This window comes from Chiloscyllium plagiosum, unplaced genomic scaffold, assembly GCF_037043375.1.
Source record: "Chiloscyllium plagiosum isolate Xiang-an unplaced genomic scaffold, Cpla_swu_hap1 HiC_scaffold_5, whole genome shotgun sequence".
Lineage (NCBI taxonomy): Eukaryota > Metazoa > Chordata > Chondrichthyes > Orectolobiformes > Hemiscylliidae > Chiloscyllium > Chiloscyllium plagiosum.
In genome coordinates, this window is record NW_028270143.1 from 127252428 (window position 1) to 127274581 (window position 22154).

General features: G+C 45.0%; 1 protein-coding gene and 1 pseudogene across 1 annotated transcript in view; one reads left to right on the plus strand and one right to left on the minus strand.

Moving 5' to 3' along the window:
• Positions 1-22154, plus strand: part of recql4 (RecQ helicase-like 4) — a 77730-nt gene that overhangs the window by 31987 nt on the left and 23589 nt on the right. Inside the window, exons 15-17 of the mRNA XM_043690894.2 lie at positions 5204-5386; positions 6725-6929; positions 9614-9891. Coding sequence (XP_043546829.2) covers positions 5204-5386; positions 6725-6929; positions 9614-9891 — 666 coding nt within the window. The remainder of the gene's footprint in view (positions 1-5203; positions 5387-6724; positions 6930-9613; positions 9892-22154) is intronic.
• LOC122550183 (acyl-coenzyme A thioesterase MBLAC2 pseudogene) lies at positions 12055-14303 on the minus strand (annotated as a pseudogene).

A 22154-nucleotide genomic window follows, 5' to 3' on the forward strand; every position in this document is an offset into this window, starting at 1 on the left:
TATTCAGCCCATCAGGTCTACTGCACCATTCGATCTTGGCTGACATGTTTTTCAGCTCCATTCTCCTGCCCTGTCTCCAAAACTTAATCCTCTTACTAATCAAGATCTTATCTATCCCTGTCTTAAATACACTCAATAACTTGACCTCCACAGCCCTCTGGGGCAATGAGTTCTACAGATTCATCACCCTCTGGGTGAAGAAATTCCTCCTCTTCTCAATTCGAAAGGGTCATTCCTTCACTCCGAGGCTGTACCCTTGAATCCTAGTCTCTCCTACTTTTGGAAACATCTTCTCCAGGCTGACTATCAAGGCCTTTTGGAAGTCTGGAAGTTTCATTCAGGATCCCCCCCGTTCATCCTTCTAAACTTCATCAAGTGCAGACTCCGAGTCCTCAATTGCTTCTCATCTGACAAGTCCTTCATCCCTGGCATCATTCTAGGAAGCCTTCTCTGGACTTCCTCCAATGCCAACACATCCTTCCTTGGATGCAGGGCCTCAAACTGCTCACAATATTCCAAATGCAGTCTGACCAGAATCTTATACATCTCTTGTGTATTCTGGCCCTCTTACATTGAACATAAAATATAAAACAGTACAGCATGGTACAGGCCCTTCAGCCCTCCATGTTGTACTGACCTTTTATCCTACTCTAGGATCAGACTAACCTACATACCCTCCTTTTGCTATCATTCATGTACCTATCCAAGAGTCACTTAAATGTTCCGAATGTATCTGATTCTGCTACCACTGCTGACAGTGCATTCCACTTCCCCACCACTCTGTGTAAAGAACCTACTTCTGATATCTCCCCGAAAACTTCCTCCAATCACCCTAAAATTATGTCCCCTCTTGATAGCCATTTCCTCTCTGGGAAAATGTTTCTGGCTATCCACTCAAACTCTGCCTCTCATCAGCTTGTACAACTCTTATCAAGTCACCTCTCATCCTTCTTCTCTCCAATGAGAAAAACCCTAGTTCCCTCAACCTTTCTTCGCAAGACATACTCTCCAGTCCAGGTAGCATTCTGGTAAATCTCCTCTGCACCCTCTCTAAAGCTTTCACATCTTTCCTATAACGAGGTAACTATAACTGAACACACTATTCCATATGTGGTCCCACCAGGGCTTCACAGAGCTGCAGCGTAACCTCGTGGCTGTTAAACTCAATCTCCTTGCTAATGAAAGCCAACACACGATATGCCTTCTTAACAACTTGGGTGGCAACTTTGAGGGATCTAAGGAGGTGGACCCTAAGATCCCTCTGAATACTTTCCATTTACCACCACCCTCTGTCTTCTGTGGGCCAGCCAATTCTGTATCCAGGCAGCCAAACTTTCCTGTATTCCATGCCTCCTTTCTGAATGAGCCTACCTTGGGGAACCTTATCAAATGCCTTGCTAAAATCCATGTACACCATATCCACTGCTCTACCTTCATCGATGTGTTTTGTCACATCCTCAAAGAATTCAATAAGGCTTGTGAGGCATGACCTACCCCTCACAAAGCCCAGCCAAGCTGACTATCTCTAACCAACCTTCCAAATAATCATAAATCCTGTCTCTCACAATCCTCTCCAATAATTTTCCCACCACTGACATAAGACTGACTGGTCTGTAATTCCCAGGGTTATTCCTATTCCCATTCTTGAACAAGGAAATAACATTTGCCACCCTCCAATCATCTGGTACTACTCCAGTTGACAGTGAGGATGCAAAGGTCATCACCAAAGGCGCAGCAATCTCTTTCCCTGCTTCCTGTAGTAGCCTTGGGAATATCCCATCTGGCCCAGGGGACTTATCTATCCTCATGTTGTTCAAACTTTCCACCACATTCTCCTCTTCAACATCAATCTGTTTAAGCATATCAGCCTGTTTCATGCTATCCTCACAAACGACAAGCTCCCTCTCAGTAGTGAATACTGAAGCAAAGTATTCATTGAGGACAAAGTGAGGACTGCAGATGCTGGGGATCAGAGCTGAAAATGTGTTGCTGGAAAAGCGCAGCAGGTCAGGCAGCATACAAGGAAGAAGGGCTCATGCCCGAAACGTCGATTCTCCTGCTCCTTGGATGCTGCCTGACCTGCTGCGCTTTTCCAGCAACACATTTTCAGCTCTGATTACCAGCATCTGCAGTCCTCACTTCCTTCCTCAACCTTAAGTAAGCTTCCTTCCTCTTGACTAGATGTTCCACATCTCTTGTCATCCAAGGTTCCTTCACTATACCATCCCTTCCTTGCGTCAGTGGGACAAACCTATCCAGCACTTGCAGCGAGTGCTCCCTAAACAACCTCCACATTTCTGTCATGCATTTCCCTGAGAATATCTGTTCCCAATTTATAGTCCACAGTTCTTGCCTAATAGCATTGTAATTCCCTCTCCTCCAATTAAATAGTTTCTCATACTGTCTGCTCCTATCCTTCTCCATGACTGTAGTAAAGGTCAGGGAGTTGTGATCACTATCACTGAAATGCTTTCCCACTCAGAGATCTGACACCTGATCTGGCTCATTGCCAAGCAGCAAATCAAATATGGCCTCCCCTCTACCTACATGTTGAGTAAGGGATCTTTCTTGGACACACCTGTCAAAGTCTGCTCCACCAAACTATTTGCACTAAGGAGGTTCCAATCAATATTAGGGAAGTTGAAGTCACCCAAGACAACAACCCTGTTACTTCTGCAGCTTTCCAAAATCTTGCTCCCAATCTACTCCTCTGTGTCTCTCTTGCTGTTGGGGGCTGTATACAATTCTCTCAATAAATTGACTTGCTTTCCTGCTTCTGACTTCCACCCATACTGACTCAGCAGACAAACTCTCCTTGACGACCTCCCCTTCTGCAGCTGTGATACTATCTCTGATTAGCAATGTTACTCATAGAACATAGAAAAGTACAGCACAGAACAGGCTCTTTGGTCCACAATGTTGTGCCGAGGATTATTCCTAATCTAAAGTAAAATAAGCTAACCTACACACCCCTCAATTCACTGCTGTCCATGTGCATATCCAGCAGTCGCTTAAATGTCCCTAATGACTCTGCTTCCACCACCACTGCTGGCAACGCATTCCATGCATTCACAACTCTCTGCGTAAAGAACCTTCCTCTGATGTCTCCTCTATACCTTCCTCCTAATATCTTAAAACTATGATCCCGTGTGCCAGTCAATCCTGCTCTGGGGAAAAGTCTCTGGCTACTCCCCTCCCTCTTCCTTTAGAAACATCTAAACCCCGGAACATGTAACAACCATTCCTGAACCTGTGATATCCTGTAATGGTCACAACATCGTAGCTCCAAGTACTGATCCATGCTCTTAAGTTCATCACCCTTTATTCTTGACACTTCTTGCACACATGCACACTTCAAACCATCACACTGACTGCAACTTTGCCCTAACAACTGTCTATCCTTTCTCAAAGACACTCTGCACGCTGTACCTGCCTGTTCACCAGCTACCCCAACCTCTGATCTGTAGTTCCAGTTCCAAACCCTGCCAAACTAGTTTAAACCCTCTTGTAAAGCTCTAACAAAACCTTTAGCCCAGGATATTGGTGCCCTTCCAGTTCAGGTACAACCCTATCCTCCATGTACAGGTCCCATCTTCCCCAGAATGTATCCCTATGATCCACATATCTGAAGCCCTCCCTCCTACATCAGCTCTGCAGCCATGTGATCAGCTACACTCGCTCTCTGTTCCTAGCCCATGGCACTGGTAACAATCCTGAGATTATTACTCTGCTTGTCTTGCCTTTTAGCTCACAACTTAAATTCCTACATTCACTTTTCAGATCCTCCTCCCTTTTCCTAGCTATATCACCAATGTGTACCACGACTTCTGGCTGCTCCCCCTCCCCGTTAAGAATCCTGTAGACTCAGTCGGAGACATCCCTGATGTTGGCATCCCAGGAGTCTCGTTCACGACCTCAGAATCTTCTGTCTGATCGTCTAACCATTGAATCTCCTATCACTATTGCTCTCCTATTCTCCCCCTTCCCTTCTGATCCACAGAGCCTGGCTCACTGTCAAAGACCTGACCGCTGGCTTTCCCCTGGTACGTCATACCCCCCCCAACAGTATACTTATTATTGAGGGGAACAGCCAGAGGAGATCGCTGCACTGTCTGCCTATTCTCTTACCCTTTCCTGACAGTCACCCAGCTACCTTTATCCTGTAACTTAATTGGTGTCCTTTGTTTCAATCAAGCCTGTATCTTGTCCCCTAATTTTGAGTGTAAAATGAAAAGCTTTGACTCTGTTTTTAGTAATAATATATGATGGCATGTTTGTTTTCTCAAAGGTGTTGGTCAAATGCAATGAGGTGCGAATGCATCAATTGTACACGATCTTGGTTAGATACCATCTGGAGCTCACGTCTTTAGTTTTGAACATCAAGGGTCAGCAATCACTTACAGAAGTAGAATACTGTACATGTTGGAAATCCAAAATTAAAGTTGACAGTGCTGGAATAGCTCAGCAGGTTAGGTAGCATTTGTTAAGAGAAACAGAATCCATCTTTCAGATTGATGAACTTTCACTGATTCTGATGGTGATTCGGATTCTGAATTTCCATTGATCTGAGGTACTTATCTCCACAGGTTCTGCCTAACCTGCTAAGTATTTCTAGCATTTTCTGTTGGGAAAGATTTGAAGGTTAAACAGATTCACTGGAATTATGCCTTTGATTAATTGGTCAAATTGAGGACAGAGTGAGCATGGCTGTACAGATATTCTTAATCACTGTCTTCAGATGGATTATCATCATACCTCTGAAGCAGGTGAGCTTGAACTTGGGCCTTTTGGCTCAGAGGCAGGGACATGACCAGACCAGAAGAGCCCTTAATGATGGCTGCATATCCTTGAGATATGATCATTTATGTGCTAAATTGTTTGACTAAAGAAAGACCAAGTGCTGGACACTTGACTATTCGAGCATAGGCAGTGCCAAAGCATTTGCATCCTATCACAAATCAGTCATTTTGAGATGAGGGAGGGTTATTGGAGGAATTTGAAAAGAAAATCAGTGACGCACTGAACACTATTGTCATTTAGCTAGTAGGCTAATTAAATTGCTCCTTTTCTCAGTTATGTCAGAACTTCAGCCAGTGAATGAACAAATTCAATTTAAATTCCAAATGTCAGTAACACTAGAGAGAGTAACCTGCAGAGTTTCACTATGTTTATTCTTTAGTCAATTATTTTGTCTGATCTGCAGGTCCTGAAGGAACGTTTGGGAGTGAAATGCCTGCTGGGATTAACAGCCACTGCCACACTAGCGACAGCCCAGAATATCGCACATCACCTTGGGATCCAGGAGCGAGAAGGAATAGCTGTTCGCTCTGCCGATGTACCAGCCAATTTATTCCTCAGTGTGTCTACTGACCGGGATAGAGACCAGGTAAAGCCTGAGAGTCGGACTGTTAATAGCCCATTGTAGAAGGGAGCTTTTTAATCACTTACTGGATGTGGTCCTTGCTGGCAAGGATAGCGTGAGAGCGAAAACCATCTGGTTCTTGTTAGTAACTGTGTAAAAATATGCAATAATATGGTTACGAAACGTTAACTCAGCTTTCTGTCCACAGATGCTGTCAGATCTGTTGAGTTTTTCCAACAAGTTCTGTTTTTGTTTGCAATAATGTGGTGTATGAGGGTGCAAGACCCAAATTAAATTGAAGTTAGACCAGATGAACATTGAACTTTTTAAAATGATGCTATTCTATAACCAAGGATTGGACTTAGATAAAGGCAAGTTACTGCGGATGCTGGAATCTGAAACCAAAAGAGAAAATGCTGGAAAATCTCAGCAGGTCTGGCAGCATCTGTAAGGAGAGAAAAGAGCTGACATTTTGAGTCTAACTGACCCTTTGTCAAAGCTGTGACCTGCTGAGATTTTCCAGCATTTTCTCTTTTGGATTGGACTTAGCTACTCTGTACCTAAGATGGTGCAGTATGTTAGTGACACTGTTACACTGTGAGTAGTCTGTAACTGAAGAAGCTGTACCTTGGCATCTAAGATGGCGCTGTAAGTGACAACTAATGATCTTTTCACTGTACTCATTTGAGCATGTGACAATGAAGTTAATTCATGCATTCATTCAAATTGGATATCACTGAGAATAGGAGAAAGAGAGGACTGCAGATGCTGGAGATCAGAGCTGAAAATGTGTTACTGGAAAAGTGAAGCAGGTCAGACAGATTCCTGAGGAAGGGCTCATACCCGAAACATCGATTCTCCTGCTCCTTGGATGCTGCCTGGCCTGCTGCGCTTTGCCAGCAACACATTTTCAGCTCTATCACTGAGAATACTAGCATTTATTCCACTTGCCTAATTGCCTTTGAAAAGCTGCCTTGAACAAAGTGCTATTGGGTAGAATGATTCAGGTTTTTATCCTTGCAACCCTGCAGGAATGGTGTTATAAAGACTGATTTTTTTTTACATATTAAAGGCATCGAGGGTTATGGAGAGAGTAGGACTATGGTGCTGAGGTAAAGGATCAGCCATGATCCTAGTGAATGGCAGACCAGGTTCCAACAGCCTACTCCTCCAGCCACTTTCTATATTTTCAAGTTTGGAGGGGAGTTTGCTGGTGGTTATGATCTTCCCATATTTCTGCTGCTTTTGTCCTTGTAGGTGGCAGAAACTTTGCTCCAGAAATAATATTTTAGAATATCAACTTTGTGTTTTATATGTGTGCTTTTTTATTGTGGTAAATTGTTTAACTTCATTCCTGCCCAGGCTCTTGTAACTTTGATCCAAGGGGATCGATTTGCCTCTTTGGATTCCATTATTGTCTACTGCACACGAAGAGAAGAGACGACCCGCATTGCAGCCCTGCTCCGGACATGCCTTCAGGGAGTCACACTAAAGGAGTCGCCACAAGAACTAAATGAGGAGGGGAAGATGGCTGAGGAAATCCTAGCAAAACGAAAGAAAGCTATGGGTAAGTTGCCTTTAGAAGCTCAGGATGTTGCTCAAAATGAGTTGTTTGGGGTAGAAACTGAAATGCTATACACTCAATCACTGGGGCATAAAATGTCTGGAAAGCATATCAATTTAGCATTGGTTTGCAGCTTCACGATGGTCCCACTGCTAAATTTGCTAAGTTCATTTTTTTAAGGACACTTCTAATCAGGAGTTAAGTCCTTTAAATGGCTATGTTTGGATCTGGTGCCAATTTAAAGATTCCATTGTGAAACTTATTAGGTAGGAATAGAACATTTTTAAAGAAGGGACAGTGTTGATCTCCAGTGTCAGAGGACTGTAACTATAATGCCAGTCTTGATATATACTACAACCTCGGTTATCCAAACAAGACGAGTGGGGAGTATTTTGTTCGAATAACTGATCCGATTGTAAACAAGCGATAATTTGACCGCTGTTTATCAAACATGCCTCAGTTATCCGGCATTGCATGCCATAATGCTGTTTAACTGTGAACTGAATGCTGAGTTGCCTAATGCCGTTTTTACAGGACGTTGAGAGCTTTTTCAGATAATTGATGTTCAGATAATCGAGGTTACACTGTATGTGACAATAAGAGGGCACTGTTCACAGATATGGAAAACACTGCCTGGAATCAATTCAGTGGAGCCACTGCAAGTTGAATCCAGACTGTCTGACAAGGATGTACTAGTAGTAACTCATTGACAAGTTCAATATTTTATATCAAGAAGCACAAAACACCAAAAAGACACGTCCGTTGGCAGAACGGTCAAGAATCAGGACATTGATTTAAGATAAATGACAGAAGAAATAGTGACACAAATATATTTTTACATGAGTGCTTATGATCTGGCATGCATTACCAGAGAGTGCAGCCAGATTCAACATAGGGTTCTAAAAAGAAATTGGATAAGCACTGGGAGAGAGAATTTGCCAGGTCATATAGAAGGAGGAGGGGAATGGGACTAGCTGAATTTATTTGGCAACTGTTATGTATGGCCTCTTTCTATGCTATAATCATTGAGAATGATAAATAGCTAGAATGTTGATTAGAGTGGTGGCAACAGTGTAGTGTCCCTGCAATGAATGAGAAAATTATTCTTGGTGAGAGTCTCGTTTCTGAAGATTTTTGACTCGTACTTATTGTGACTAACGGAATAATCTCAAACTCATACATGCAATCGAGCCAGAGTCTGCCACTCTGAACCTGAACAGTGCTTCGTCTACTTCAGAATGCCCTGGGAGAGGCAACACGTTGAAACATTTGAACAACAAACTAAGCAAGTCATTTCATGCTGCCATTATGCAAAGGTAACACAGATAGTATTTTCCATTAATGGGGTGCTGTGTGCCCAAAAGGATGCTCTACTACTCTTTACAGTTGTATATGATTTGTATATTGCATCATTGTATATGAATTTCAGTGCCAATGCAATGCCAGGTCCATAAGGCTGTACATCTTGCAGTTCCTTCAGCTGTTTGTAATAGTCAGAGCACAAACTGTATCCAACCAACCTGTACTGGCAAAACCCAAAACCAAAGTCTACCTTTTGGAGTCAATAAAATGTGAAGCTGGAAAAACACAACAGGTCAGACATCATCGAAGGAGCAGGAAAGTCGATCTTTTGGGTCAGGACTGGGGAAGGAGACTTGGGAATAAATAGAGGGAGGAGAGTGGGGTTGGGGCTTGAGATTCTGTAATTGGGAAGCACTTGCTTGAATAATCCTGGCTATAAATGGCTCTACGAACAACCAATTTCAGATAACAAATTAAGGTGGGAACAAAGCTCATTTATGCTCATTAGAAGTACATTGATTCATACACAAGAATCCAGACACTGCAAACAAGAATATGCTCAAGCCTTGTGCCTTTTTTGAACTATCCAAGAGCTCACTGAGCCGACAGTTCCTTGCTGTGTTCTTCATGGAAATATTTCAGCCAATTAAGAGACAACTTGCTGACCAATCAGCACCCTTTTCTCCAAAAGTATGAGTTTTTGTGATCATTTTGAAGTTTGGCATTCTTGCATGTCTAGAAGCATGGCATTCCAACCAGAACTCTATCAACAAATACATTGATTTGGACCCCATTTACCTCCCCCTGAGAAAAAGAACAAGAAATGATGTCACCACAGGAAATGACATCACCAACCCAAGGAAACCTAAACACATAAATAGAAAGTAATCCATACCACCAGTGTTTCACCCAAAGGCTCACTGATAATGTTACCTGGTATGGTGACAAAACGTCTGAAAACGAACCTTCCAGCTCAGTGAGCAAACCTACATCCTTGCATTCTTGCATTGGTCCTAATGAGTGCAAGCCAGAAAACTTATGACTTTTTTTCACAACATTGAAGGTGGATTAGTGTTTTGTGAGGGAGGGACACATGTAGGATCCCGAGACAGATTTGATAGTTATCTCTGCAATTTATTTCTCCGCCCAGATGCCATTCATAACACTGTCTGCCGTTTTTCTTGAGGTCAATTAAACCAGTATCACTGGTGTACTTTACTGCCAATGATAGGCAGTGTATTTAATAAGAGTCTGAAATGAGTTTATTATATAGGATTTTTTGCCTGTCCTGACACTGGGGAAAAATATGTTCACGTACAACTTGTTTTGGTTGTGGAGAAGGTTCTAAAGACTATTTTCTTACAATTCCTCTACACAAAATGCAGCAAAAAAGAAGTTGAGGCGGCCTTTAAAATGGATTGCTGATTGCTACCATGCTGGAATGTCAGCCAGTGAACGGAGGAGAATTCAGAACAACTTCATGAGTGGTCAGCTGCGTATTGTGGTGGCAACAGTGGCATTTGGCATGGGATTGGATAAGTCGGATGTCCGAGGAATCATACACTATAATATACCAAAGGGCTTTGAGAATTATGTGCAAGAAATTGGCCGTGCTGGGAGAGATGGGAAGCCTGCCCATTGCCATCTCTTCCTCGACCCAGACGTGAGTACAAACCTGTTTTGTATTAGTTACGATGTGAGGTGCTGGTGTTGGACTGGGCTGGACAAAGTCAAGTCACACGACACCAGGTCATAGTCCAACAGGTTATATGAAATCACAAGCTTTCAGAGCGCTGCTCCTTCACCTGATGAAAGGTCAGTGCTCTGAAAGGTTTGATTTCATATTAACCTGTTGGGCTATAACCCGGTGTTGTGTGACTTCTGACTTTGTATTGCTTACTTCTGAGATTTGCCCTTCTGCCTCCCTGGTGCTGGAAGCAATTACTGTGTCTCTTTGCACTGGTAGGAGGATCATTAATAGAGAACACAGAGCAAAGTTAATTAGCAAAAGAACAGTTCATTGTCCCATGAAAGTGGAGTTGCAGTTGGACAGAGTCGTGAAGCAGGTGTTTGGTATGCTTGCCTTTATTAATCAGTTAATTGAGTGTCAGAGTTGAGAGGTCATGTCGCAGCTATACAGGACATTGGTTAGGTCAATTCTGTATCCAGTTCTGCTTTCCCTGCTCTGGGGAAGATGTTGTAAACCTTGAAATGGTTCAGAAAACATTTACAAGGATGTTGCCAGGGTTGGAGAGTTTGAACGATAGGGAGAGGCTGAACAGGCTGGTGTTGTTTTCCCTGGAGTGTCAAAGGCTGAAGGGTGACCTTATAGAGGTTTATAAAATTATGAGAGACATGGATAAGGTTAACAGCCAAGATCTTTTCCCCAGGAAAAGGGAATCCAAAACTAGAGAGCATAGTTGAGAGGGGTAGGATTTAAAAGGGACCAAAGGAGCAACTTGTTTCTGCAGAGGTTGGTGTGAATGGAATGAGCTGTCAGAGGAAGTGAGAGACTGGGACAATTGCAGCATTTAAAAGGGATCTGGATGGGTATATGAATAGAAGGGTTTAAGAGGGATATGGGCCAATTGCTGACAAATGAGACGAGATTAATTTAGGATATCTGGTCAGCATGGACTGAAGGGTCTGTTTTTGTTCTATACAGTTCTATGATCAGAGGAGAAATGATTTCTTTGTTTAACATAGAAAGGTGATGTTCTCAGAAATGTATAGTCTGGAAAGGTGATGGAAGCAAATTCAACAGCATCTTTCAGTAGGATTTTTTTTTAAAAGGATGCAATTTGCAGGGCTGTGATGACAGAGAATGGGACTAATTGGGTAGTTCATAGAGCTAGAAGAGACACAGTGGTCCAAATGGCAAACTTCTGTGCTTATCATTCAACTGGTACAGAAACAGTCAGGTTAGCTATCTCTTTGCAGTCAGATCCTCCTGTTACTTGATGTCAGTCTGGCATATTTTAAACAGCTGAAACAAACTGATCACGAGCAAGCCTTCAGCTGTATTTTTCTTGTCCCACAAACACGAGGGACCCCCACCCCTCTTTGTTTTGCTCAGAACATAGGACCATTCAAGAGTCATAGAGATGTACAGCATGGAAACAGACCCTTCGGTCCAACTTGTCCATGCCAACCAGATATCCCAACCCAATCTAGTCCCACCTGCCAACACCCGGCCCATATCCCTCCAAACCCTTCCTATTCATATACCCATTCAAATGCCTCTTAAATGTTGCAATTGTACCAGCCTCCACCACATCCTCTGGCAGCTCATTCCATACACGTACCACCCTCTGTGAAAAAGTTGCCCCTTAGATCTCTTTTATATCTTGCCCATCTCACCCTAAACCCATGTCCTCTAGCTCTGGACTCCCCAATCCCAGGGAAAAGACTTTCCCTTGATACCCAACAATCAGAAGGTTTGAAGAATAATTGTATAGCTGTTAATATTTTCATTTAATGAATTAAACATATTCACATTCCCTTCCTAAATTGCAATGGAAATTGCCTATAAAAGCTTGTCAGGCTGGCCATGTGTGTGAAAAGAGTACAAGCTTTAAATGCTTGTGGAAACAGGATTTAGGATAGAAATAAAAAATGAAGTAATATTTAGAGGTATTGAGTAATAAGTTAACTGCCATGATTCAATCACTCTTGTTAGATACTGGAGATTAGAACTGTACCTTTACATTGATTGCAGGGGAGCCAGAAATGGAAATTCACACTGATCAAGTTTAAGCTGTTCCATTTTGTAATTAAGTGTTAATTAATATGAAAAAGTGCCTACAATGGAAGTAAATAGACTTCCTAGCTGATAACAAAGTAATTCATGTCCTAAAATAAAAACCCAGAGAAACCAAGTATTGATGCTGAAAGATTTGTTATTATGGTAAACATTTTCTTTGGAAAACATTTCTTAAAATACTGTATAAGTAATCTGCAGTATAAATTTGAGTGTACTTTGTTTTAAAAAAGCTTGGATAAATCAAGTTTGTTTTCTAATATCAATGTAATCACATTCGCCCCTGGATGGTGTCCTGGCCTGTCTCACTGGCCCTGTGGCTGGTGTCCTGGCCCGTCCCTCTGGCCCAGTGGATGGTGTCCTGGCCTGTCTCACTGGCCCTGTGGCTGGTGTCCTGGCCCGTCCCTCTGGCCCAGTGGATGGTGTCCTGGCCTGGCCCTCTGGCTCCATGGCTGGTGTCCTGTCCTGGCCCTCTGGCCCCATGGCTGGTGTCTGGCCCATCCCTCTGTCCCAGTGGATGGTGTCTTGTCCTGGCCCTCTGGCCCCATGGCTGGTGTCTGGCCTGGCCCTCTGGCCCCGTGGATGGTGTCCTGTCCTGGCCCTGTGGCTGGTGTCCTGGCCTGGCCTTTTGGCTCCGTGGATGGTGTCCTGGCCTGGCCTTTTGGCTCCGTGGCTGGTGTCCTGGCCTGTCCCTCTGGCAACTTGGCTGATGTCCTGGCCTGGCCCTCTGGCCCCTTGGCTGGTGTCCTCGCCTGGCCCTCTGGACCGTCCTTCTGGCCCCGTGGATGGTGTCCTGGCCTGGCCCTCTGGCCCAGTGGATGGTGTCCTGGCCCGTCCCTCTGGCCCCATGGATGGTGTCCTGGCCTGGCCCTCTGGACCATCCCTCTGGCCCCGTGGATGGTGTCCTGGCCTGACCCTCTGGCCCCGTGGCTGGTGTCCTGTCCTGGCCCTCTGGCCTGTCCCTTTGGCTCAGTGGCAGGTGTCCTGGCCTGTCCCACTGGTCCCGTGGATGGTGTCCTGTCCTGGCCCTCTGGCCCAAAGGATGGTGTCCTGATCTGTCCCTCTGGCCCCGTGGCTGGTGTCCTGTCCTGGCCTGTCCCTCTGGCCCAGTGGATGGTGTCCTGTCCTGGCCCTCTGGCTGGTCATCTGGTCAAGTGCCTCCCCCTCAGTGCTACGTTTGCCAGGCAGCCGATGGCACTGGCCGTAATCCTGTGGCAGAGCCCAGCCCGGGCCAGGTAGTCGGAGGCCAGGCTGCGCATCGTGTCGGGCCCGAAGGGGTCGAAGTGCCCGGGCAGCACGGTGTGTACCTGGCCTTGGTCCAGCAGCTCCAGGAGGTGCCTGCAGCTCCGGCGGTAATGGCCCACATTGCTGTGGGGCAGCCAGTCAATGAGAGCCCCCTGGTACAGGGTGTCCCCGGTGAACAGGAGGCCGCGCCTGGCCTCATGGAGACACACGCTGCCCCGGGAGTGCCCGGGGGTGTGCAGCACCCGGAGCTGCTGCGTGTCCCCCAGCTCCAGCAGGTCACCGTGCTCCAGCAGGAGGCCGGCCCTGACGGCCTGTACCCGGTAACCGCGGGCCGTCCATCCTGGGCCTGCCCCGGGAGGCGGGCGCCTCAGCTCCCGCTCGCTGAGCCAGCTGACCGCCTCGAGCTGGTCGCCGCGGGCCAGCGCCTCCGCCTCGGCGCGGTGCACCGCCACCTGGCCGCCCTCGAAGTGCCGCAGGCCGCCCGCGTGGTCGAAGTGGACGTGGGTGGCGACGGCGAGCAGGGGCCGGTGGCCGGCGAGCAGGCCGTGCCGCCGCAGGTACTCGGGCAGGCTGCCCAGGCACAGGCCCGTGTCCACCACCACGTCCCGATCGGAGCCCCGCAGCAGCCACATGTTCGCCCGGTTCCCCGACTCGAAGTAACGCTCCCGGATCAGGTAGAGGCCGTCAGCCAGGCGCTGGTGGTAGAACCACTCCCCGGTGTCCGTGCCCTCCATCCCCCAGAGTGACCCCGGGGGGGGGGATGGGGGTGGCTCCCCCAGACACTGGCCCCTTACTCCATTCACCACAGACTTGGGGAACTCTTAATCACATCTACATCTCAAACCTGGGAATAATTAATACAAACTCATCCACTCGCTGCATTTCCCGGTGGAGTGCTGTGCTGTCAGCTTTATCACTGCTCCCTTACTGAGCACAGTGTTAAATATCACACAACACCAGGTTACAGTGCAGTCCCCCGCCCCTTCTCCCTTCGCTCTTCTGCAGTTCCCGTGTTGTGCTCCTTACAAATCAACTCTGCACTCCAGAACTGAACCCATTTGCAACCCAGCGACTGCCCGCAGTGCTCTGTGTGTATTTCTGGGGGGAGGGGGGAAAGTGCACAGTGGAGCTTCCTATGGGTTGATACTGGGATTTTCTGCTCCTCCTGTTAATGCATTTAATATTCCGGATCTTGATCTGCAGGGGACAATTTTCAATTTTCCGCAATGACACTAAACTTGTTAAAATTGCAAACTGTGAGGACAGTGTGGAACTCCACACTGGGGGAGTGGAAGGATGAGGTTCAATGCAGAGAAATGTGAGGTGATGCTTTCAATAGAAAGAATAATTAATAAAGCATCCAGTTTCCCCATCCTCAGCTCAACTACCTTTAATTTGCTTCATCAAGAAGACCACACCACGAATGTGCAGAAGTAGGCAATTCAACTGTTTTGTTTTGCCATTCAGTGAGATCACGGCTGATCTGATAATCCGCAACTCTACTTTCCTGCCTTTTCGTCATAATCCTTGATTCCATTATTGATTAGAGATCTGTTTTTGTTTTTGAACATAGAGAACATAGAACAATATAGCACAGTACAGGCCCTTCAGCCCTTAATGTTATACTGACCTTTTATCCTACTGTATCATCAAACTAACCTACATACCCTTCATTGTACTAACTTCCATGTGTTTATCCAAGAGTTGCTTAAATGACCCTAATGTATCTGACAGGTAGTGTATTCCATGCACCCACCACTCTCGGACATCTCCCCTAAACCTTCCTTCAATCACCTTAAAATTATGGTCCCTCGTGATAGACATTTCCGCCATGGGAAAACGTCTCTGGCTATCCACTCTATCTATGCCTCTCATCATCTTTAAACACCACACAACATTGTAGTCCAATGGTTTATTTGGGAGCACTAGCTTTCAGGTAACTAGTGGGACAGCATCATAAGACACCAAATTTATAGCAAAAGATTAGTGTCATTCAACTGAAATGATATATTAAACAAACCTAGCAATCTAGGTTTGTTCAATATATCACTTCAGTTTATTAACAGTAATTTTTTGCTATACATGCTGTGTCTTATGGTCCTGCTCTACAATAACATGATGAAGGAGCAGCGCTCCGAAGGCTAGTGCTTCCAAATAAACCTGCTGGACTATAACCTGGTGTTGTGATTTTTAACTTGTCTACCCCAGATTAACATCAACTCCTCCACATCATCTCATCACCTTGTACACCTCTATCAAATCACCTCTCATCCCATTTCTCTCCAATGAGAAAATAACCAGTGGAGTGCCACAACTGTGACCAGTGAGGTGCCACAAGGATCGGAGCTGGGTTCACTACTTTTTGTCATTTACATAAATGATTTGGATTCGAGCATAAGAGGTACAGTTAGTAAGTTTGCAGATGACACCAAAATTGGAGGTGTAGTGGACAGTGAAGAAGGTTACCTCAGAGTACAACAGGATCTTGATCAGATGGGCCAATGGGCTGAGCAGTGGCAGATGGAGTTCAATTCAGATAAATGCGAGGTGCTGCATTTTGGGAAAGCAAATCTTAGCAGGACTTATACACTTAATGGTAAGTCCTAGGGAGTGCTGAACAAAGAGACCTTGGAGTGCAGGTTTATAGCTCCTTGAAAGTGGAGTTGCAGGTGGATAGGATAGTGAAGAAGGTGTTTGATTAGATTCCCTACAGTGTGGAAACAGGCCCTTTGGCCCAACCAGTCCACACTGACCCTCCGAAGAGTAACCCACCCAGACCCATTTCCCTCTGGCTAATGCACCTAATGCTGTGGGCAATTTAGCATGGCCAATTCACCTGACCTGCACATCTTTGGACTGTGGGAGGAAACCGGAGTACCCAGAGGAAACCCACGCAGACACAGAGAGAATGTACAAACTCCACACAGTCACCCGAGGCTGGAATCGAACCTGGGATCGTGGTGCTGTGTGGCAGCAGTGCTAACCACTGAGCCACCGTACCACCTCCTTTATTAGTCAGAGTATTGAGTACAGGAGTTGGGAGGTCATGTTGCGGCTGTACAGGACATTGGTTAGGCCAGTGTTGGAATATTGTGGGCAATTCTGGTCTCGTTCCTATCGGAAAGATGTTGTGAAACTTGAAAGGGTTCAGAAAAGATTTACAAGGATGTTGCCAGGGTTGGAGGATTTGAGCTATAGGGAGAGGTTGAATAGGCTGGGGCTGTTTTCCCTGGAGTGTCGGAGGCTGAGGGTTGACCTTATAGAAGTTTATAGAGGGGCATGGATAGGGTAAATAGACAAAGTATTTTCCCTGGGGTGGCGGAGTCCAGAACTAGAGGGCATAGGTTTAAGGTGAGAGGGGAAAGATATAAGAGACCTAAGGGGCAACGTTTTCACGCAGAGGATGGTATCTGTATGGAATGAGCTGCCAGAGGCTGTGGTGGAGGCTGGTACAATTGCAATATTTGAAAGGCATCTGAATGAGTATATGAATAGGAAGGGTTTGGAGGGATATGGGCTGGGTACTGGCAGGTGGGACTAGATTGGGTTGGGATATCTAGTTGGCATGGATGAGTTGGACTGAAGGGTCTATTTCTGTGCTGTACATCTGTATGACTTTAAAGCCTAGCTCCCTTTCTTCATAAGACATGCCCTCCAGTTCAGGCAGCACCCTGGTAAATCTCCTCAGTGCTCTCCTGGTAAATCTCCTCTCAAGCTTCCACATCTTTCCTATAATGAGGCAACCAAAAAGGAACACAATATTCCAAGTATGGTCTAACCAGGACTCTATAGATCTGCAGGGTTTAAATCAGTGGTGCTGGAAAAAAGGCGTCTATTCCTGATGAAGGGCTTTTGCCCAAAATGTCAATTTTCCTGCTCCTCGGATGCTGCCTGACCTGCTGTGCTTTTCCAGCACCACTCTGATCTAAACTCTGGTTTCCAGCATCTGCAGTCCTCACTTTGCCTCTATAGAGCTGCAGCATAACCTTACAGCTCTTAAAATCAATCCCCTGGCTAATGAAAGGCAACACACCATACATTTTCTTAACTTGGGTGACAACTTTGAGGGATCTGTGCTATGGGTGTGGACTCCAAGATCCCTCTGTTCCTCCACTCTGCCAAGAATCCTGTCTTTAGCACTGTTTTCTCCATTCAAATTTGACCTTCCAAAGTGAACTCCATCTGCCACTTTTCAGCCCAGTTCTGCATCCTGTCAATGTCCTGTTGCAACCTATAGAAGCCTTCCACACTATCCACTATTCCACCAACCTTCGTGTCATTGGCAAACTTACTAACCCTCCCTTCCACTTCCTCATCCAAGTCATTTATAAAAATCACAAAGAGCAAAGGTCCCAGAACAGATCCCTGTATATCACCACTGGTTGTCAAGCTCCCGGCTGAATACTTTCCATCTACCACCACCCTCTGTCGTCTATGAGCTAGCCAATTCTGTATCCAGACAGCTAGATTTCCCTGTATCCCATGCCTCCTTACTTTCTGAATCAGCCTACCATGGGAAACCTTGCTAAAATCTAAATGTGCCACATCCACTGCTTTACCTTCATCAATGTGTTTTGTCATATCCTGAACAAATTTGGTAAGGCTTGTGAGGCATGACCTGCAACCCCACCCCACCCCAGCCAAAGCCATGCTGACTATGTCTAATCGAACAGTAGTTTTCCAAGTAGTCATAAATCCTGTCTCTCAGAATCCTCTCCAGTACTTTGCCCACCACAGACATGAGACTGACTGGTCTGTAATTCCCAGGATTATCCCTATACCTATCTTGAAGAAGGGAATAACATTTGCCACCCTCCAATCATTTGGCACTATTCCAGTGGAGAGTGAGGATGCAAAGATCATTCCCAAGATGCAGCAATCTCTTCCCTCACTTCCTGCAGTAACCTAGGGTATATCCAATCTGGTCCCATTTATTTATCATCAATCATGGTGTTTCAAACTTTTCAGCACATCCTCCTTAACGTCAACCTGTTTGAGCTGTTTCATGCTGTCCTCAGAAATGTCAAGGTCCCTCTCAGTAGTGAATACTGAAGCAAAGTATTCATTAAAGCTTCCCCTACCACCTCTGACTCCAGACACAAGTTCCCTCCACTACCCTCACTCTGGCCATCCGCTTGTTCCTCACATAAATGTAGAGTTTTGAATACAAATAATGACCCAGCTTCTATAGCTCTCTGCAGTAAAGAATTCCACAGAATCATTACCCTCAGAAGAAATTCATCCTCATCTCTGTTGTAAATTGGTGACCTGTGATTGTGAGATTATGCCCTACAGTCTTCAACACTTCCACAATGGGAAACAACCTTTTTGCATCTACATTGTCAAGTTCCCTAACAGGGTTGTATGTATCAATAAGGTCACCCTTCATTATTCTATATTTCAACTCATAAGAAAATCCCACCATCCTAGTATCAGCCTCGTGAACCATCCCTGCACTGCCTCCAATGCTAGTATAATTTTCCTTATCTAAGTTTTTCAGCTGTGATATTGACTTGTGCCTGTATGTGAAGTAACTCCACACAGGATGGAATCCCATCACCAAGTCACCCTTTATTGACATGTGGAAAGGCATTAACACTGATGCAGCTTCTTTAGAGCCGGCTGTCAGAGCGAACAGAACCGCTGACAGTCCTGTTTATATCTGTCGGCCAGGGCTCCCTGATTCAACCTCATTAACAGTCCCAATCAGGGAACTCATACTTTATGAAGTCCATCTAGCTGACCTCGTTACGATCACTACAGTATAGTTCTAGCAAAAGGTCCTTACTTTTATACTCCATTTCCCTTGGAATAAAGACCATTTTCTTTATCTGCTAAATTTGAATGCTAGCTTTTTTGTGATTCATTGATCAGGACTCCCAAGCATCTTGAGCATTTAAATAGTATTCAGCTCCTCCTCTTCCTACCCAAATGTATAACCTTACATTTCCCCATTTCTCCATTGGCCAAGTTTTTGGTCATTTGTTTAACCCATCTATATCTCTGTGAAGACTGTGTCTTCATCACTACTTGCTTTCCCACCTATTTTTGTGGTCATCCACAAACTTGGCTGTAGTGCATTCACATCCCTCATCCAAGCCATTAATATAGATGGTAAATTATTGTGGCCCCAGCACTGATCCCTGTGGCACACTATCAGTTCAGGATCAATGACCTCTGTCCATCTCAAGGTCAGAAGTGGGAATATCTACTGATTGCATAATTGTCAATGTCATTGTAACTCTTCAGATATTGAAGCAGCCTATGTTTCCATGCCGCAAGGTCTGGACAATAGACAGGCTTAGACCAACCATTGGTAAATAACATTACCTGGCACCTGGTTACATGATTAGTCATGCTACACATCACCCGTGACATTCAGTGGCATTGCCATTGCTAATTCCCCCACCATCAAAATCCTGGGGTTGACCATTGAACAGCAATTGAACTGGACTAGCCCTATAATTGCAATGGCTACAAGTGAAGCCAGAAGCTAAGAATCCTGCAGCAAAAAGGTCTCCTCCTGAGCCTGTCCACAAGGCACAAGTCAGGAATATGCCCAGTTGCCTGGAAGAGTGCAGCTTCACCAGAAGTTTGGCACCATCCAGGACAAAGCAGCACACTTGATTGGCACAACATTCACAAACATTCAGTCTTTCCATGATGCTTAGTAGTACTAGTAGTGTGTACCACCCACAAGATGCACTGCAGAAATTCACCAAAGCTCCTTTTGACAACACCCTTCAAAATCACAACCGTTCAGTAGGACAACGGCAGCAGATACTTGGGAGCACCACCAACCACAATTCTCCCCCACAACCGCCCCCTCCCACTCAAAGCCACTCATCTTCCAGATTTGGAAATATATTGCAATTCCTTAGTGTGGCCAGGTCAACGTTCTGAAACTTTCCGAAACGATATTGTAGGTCTGCTGAGACCAGATACCCAGCAGTGGTTCAAGAAGGTAGCCACCCACCATCTTCTCTAAAACAACTAGGGATAGGCATTAAATGGTGGTTCAACCAGTGACATCCACATCCTGTGTATGAACAAAGAGGACATGAGTAAGGAGGTGATGTTGAATTTGTATAAGACACTTGTTAGACCTCAGCGAGGGTATTGTGTACAGTTGCGAGTGCCATATTATAGAAAAGATGTGAATGCATTGGAGAGAGGGCTGAAGCGATTTACAAGAATGGTTCAGAAATGTGAAACTTCAGTTATGAGGGAAAAAAATTGAAGAAATTGGGGCTATTGATACTGATGAGAAAATAAGGAAGATAAAGGCGTGTGGTACATATCGGAAAAATAATAGCAATAGAAATCAGGAAGAATATCTTCAATGCAGGAGAAAGGCTAAGGCTGGAATAAGGAAAGCTAACAGGAAGCGTGAGGAAAGGATGGCAGGCTGTGCTAAATAAGTGATAAGATGTTCTTCAAATGTAAAAGATTACTGAAGGATAGAATGGGACCCATAAGAAGAAGCAGGGTAAGCTGCTTACTGAGGCAAAAGCTGTGGCAGAGCTACTAAGTGAGTAAATACAGAAAAAACTGCAGATGCTGTAAATCCAAAACAAAAACCGAATTGCTGGAAAGCTCAACAAGTCTGGCAGCATCTGTGAGTGAAATCGGAGTTAACATTTTGTGTCCAGCTGAGGAAAGGTCACTGGACCTGAAACGTTCACTCTTGAATTCTTGCTGTGAAATGAGTACTTTGCTTCTATCTTTACCAAGTTTTTTTTAAAAAGGCAGTGACACTGACCCAGGTGAAAATGTGGGTGTTGAGCAACTGAGCAGGGTAGCGATAGGTCTAGAAGATGTGTTAAAAAGGCTGGCAGCACTCCAGGTTGAGAAGTCCCCAGGGATGCTTCCGAGATTGTTGAGATGTAAGGGAGCAAATCGCAGAGCTGTTGACAGAAGTTTTCCAGGCCTCCAAACAAGAATTGGTTCCCGGAAACTGGAGGATTGTAATTGTGACACTTTTTTAAGAAAGGTCAAAGATAGCTCCCCCAGGAAACAACAGACCTATCAGCTTGCCAGCAATAGTTGGAAAACTGGTGGAGACCATAGTATAGGATAAGTTAGTTTCTGTATACGCTTAGAGAAAACTAAGCAAGTCAATGTGGCTTTGTCAAGGGCAGATCAGGTCTGGTAAATTTAACTGAGTCCCTTAATGAGTTCTTTAATGGCCAGTGGATGAGAGTAGTGCTATGGATCTTGTATATTTGGACTTTCAGAAAGTATTTGATACAGTGCCAAATGACAGGTTGGTTAACAAATCAGAAATGTTTGGGATTGATGGATCCTTGACAGCATGGATTACAAGTTAGGTGTAAAAGAATGGGAACCAGGGTAGGTATAGAACTAGAGTCCTGGCAGGTCCCATACCTAGGGCTGTATAGGGCTTTAGGGCTTTAATCTAAATACTTGAGTGGGTTCAATTGTGTGGAAAATTATGGAAAAAGTTTAAGTGGGGGAGGGCTCACAGAGATTATGAAAGTTTCCAGAACTAGTGTTGGGACAGAATATGGAAAGGGTCAGGAATCTAACTTCAGGCACAACAGTTAAGGGGACAACTATGAGAAGTGGGGGCAGTCAATGCCAGACTGAGGGTGTTGTACTTAAATGTACACTGTATACAAAACAAAGTAAATGAGCTTGTAGCAGAGATTGGAATTGGCAGGTACGATTTTGTTCAGGTTTGCAGATGAATCAAAGTTATTTAGAGAGTGTAGAGGAAGTGGGGCAGCTGCAGAAGGACTTGGACAAGCTTAGAGAGTGGGCAAGGAAGTGTCGCATGGAATATAGTGCAGGAAAGTATGAAGTAATGCACCTTGGTAGAAAGGATGGGGAAAGGCTTTGGAAATCTGAAGCATTAAGGGACTTGATGGACCTAGTTCTGGATCCTCCTAAGTTTAACA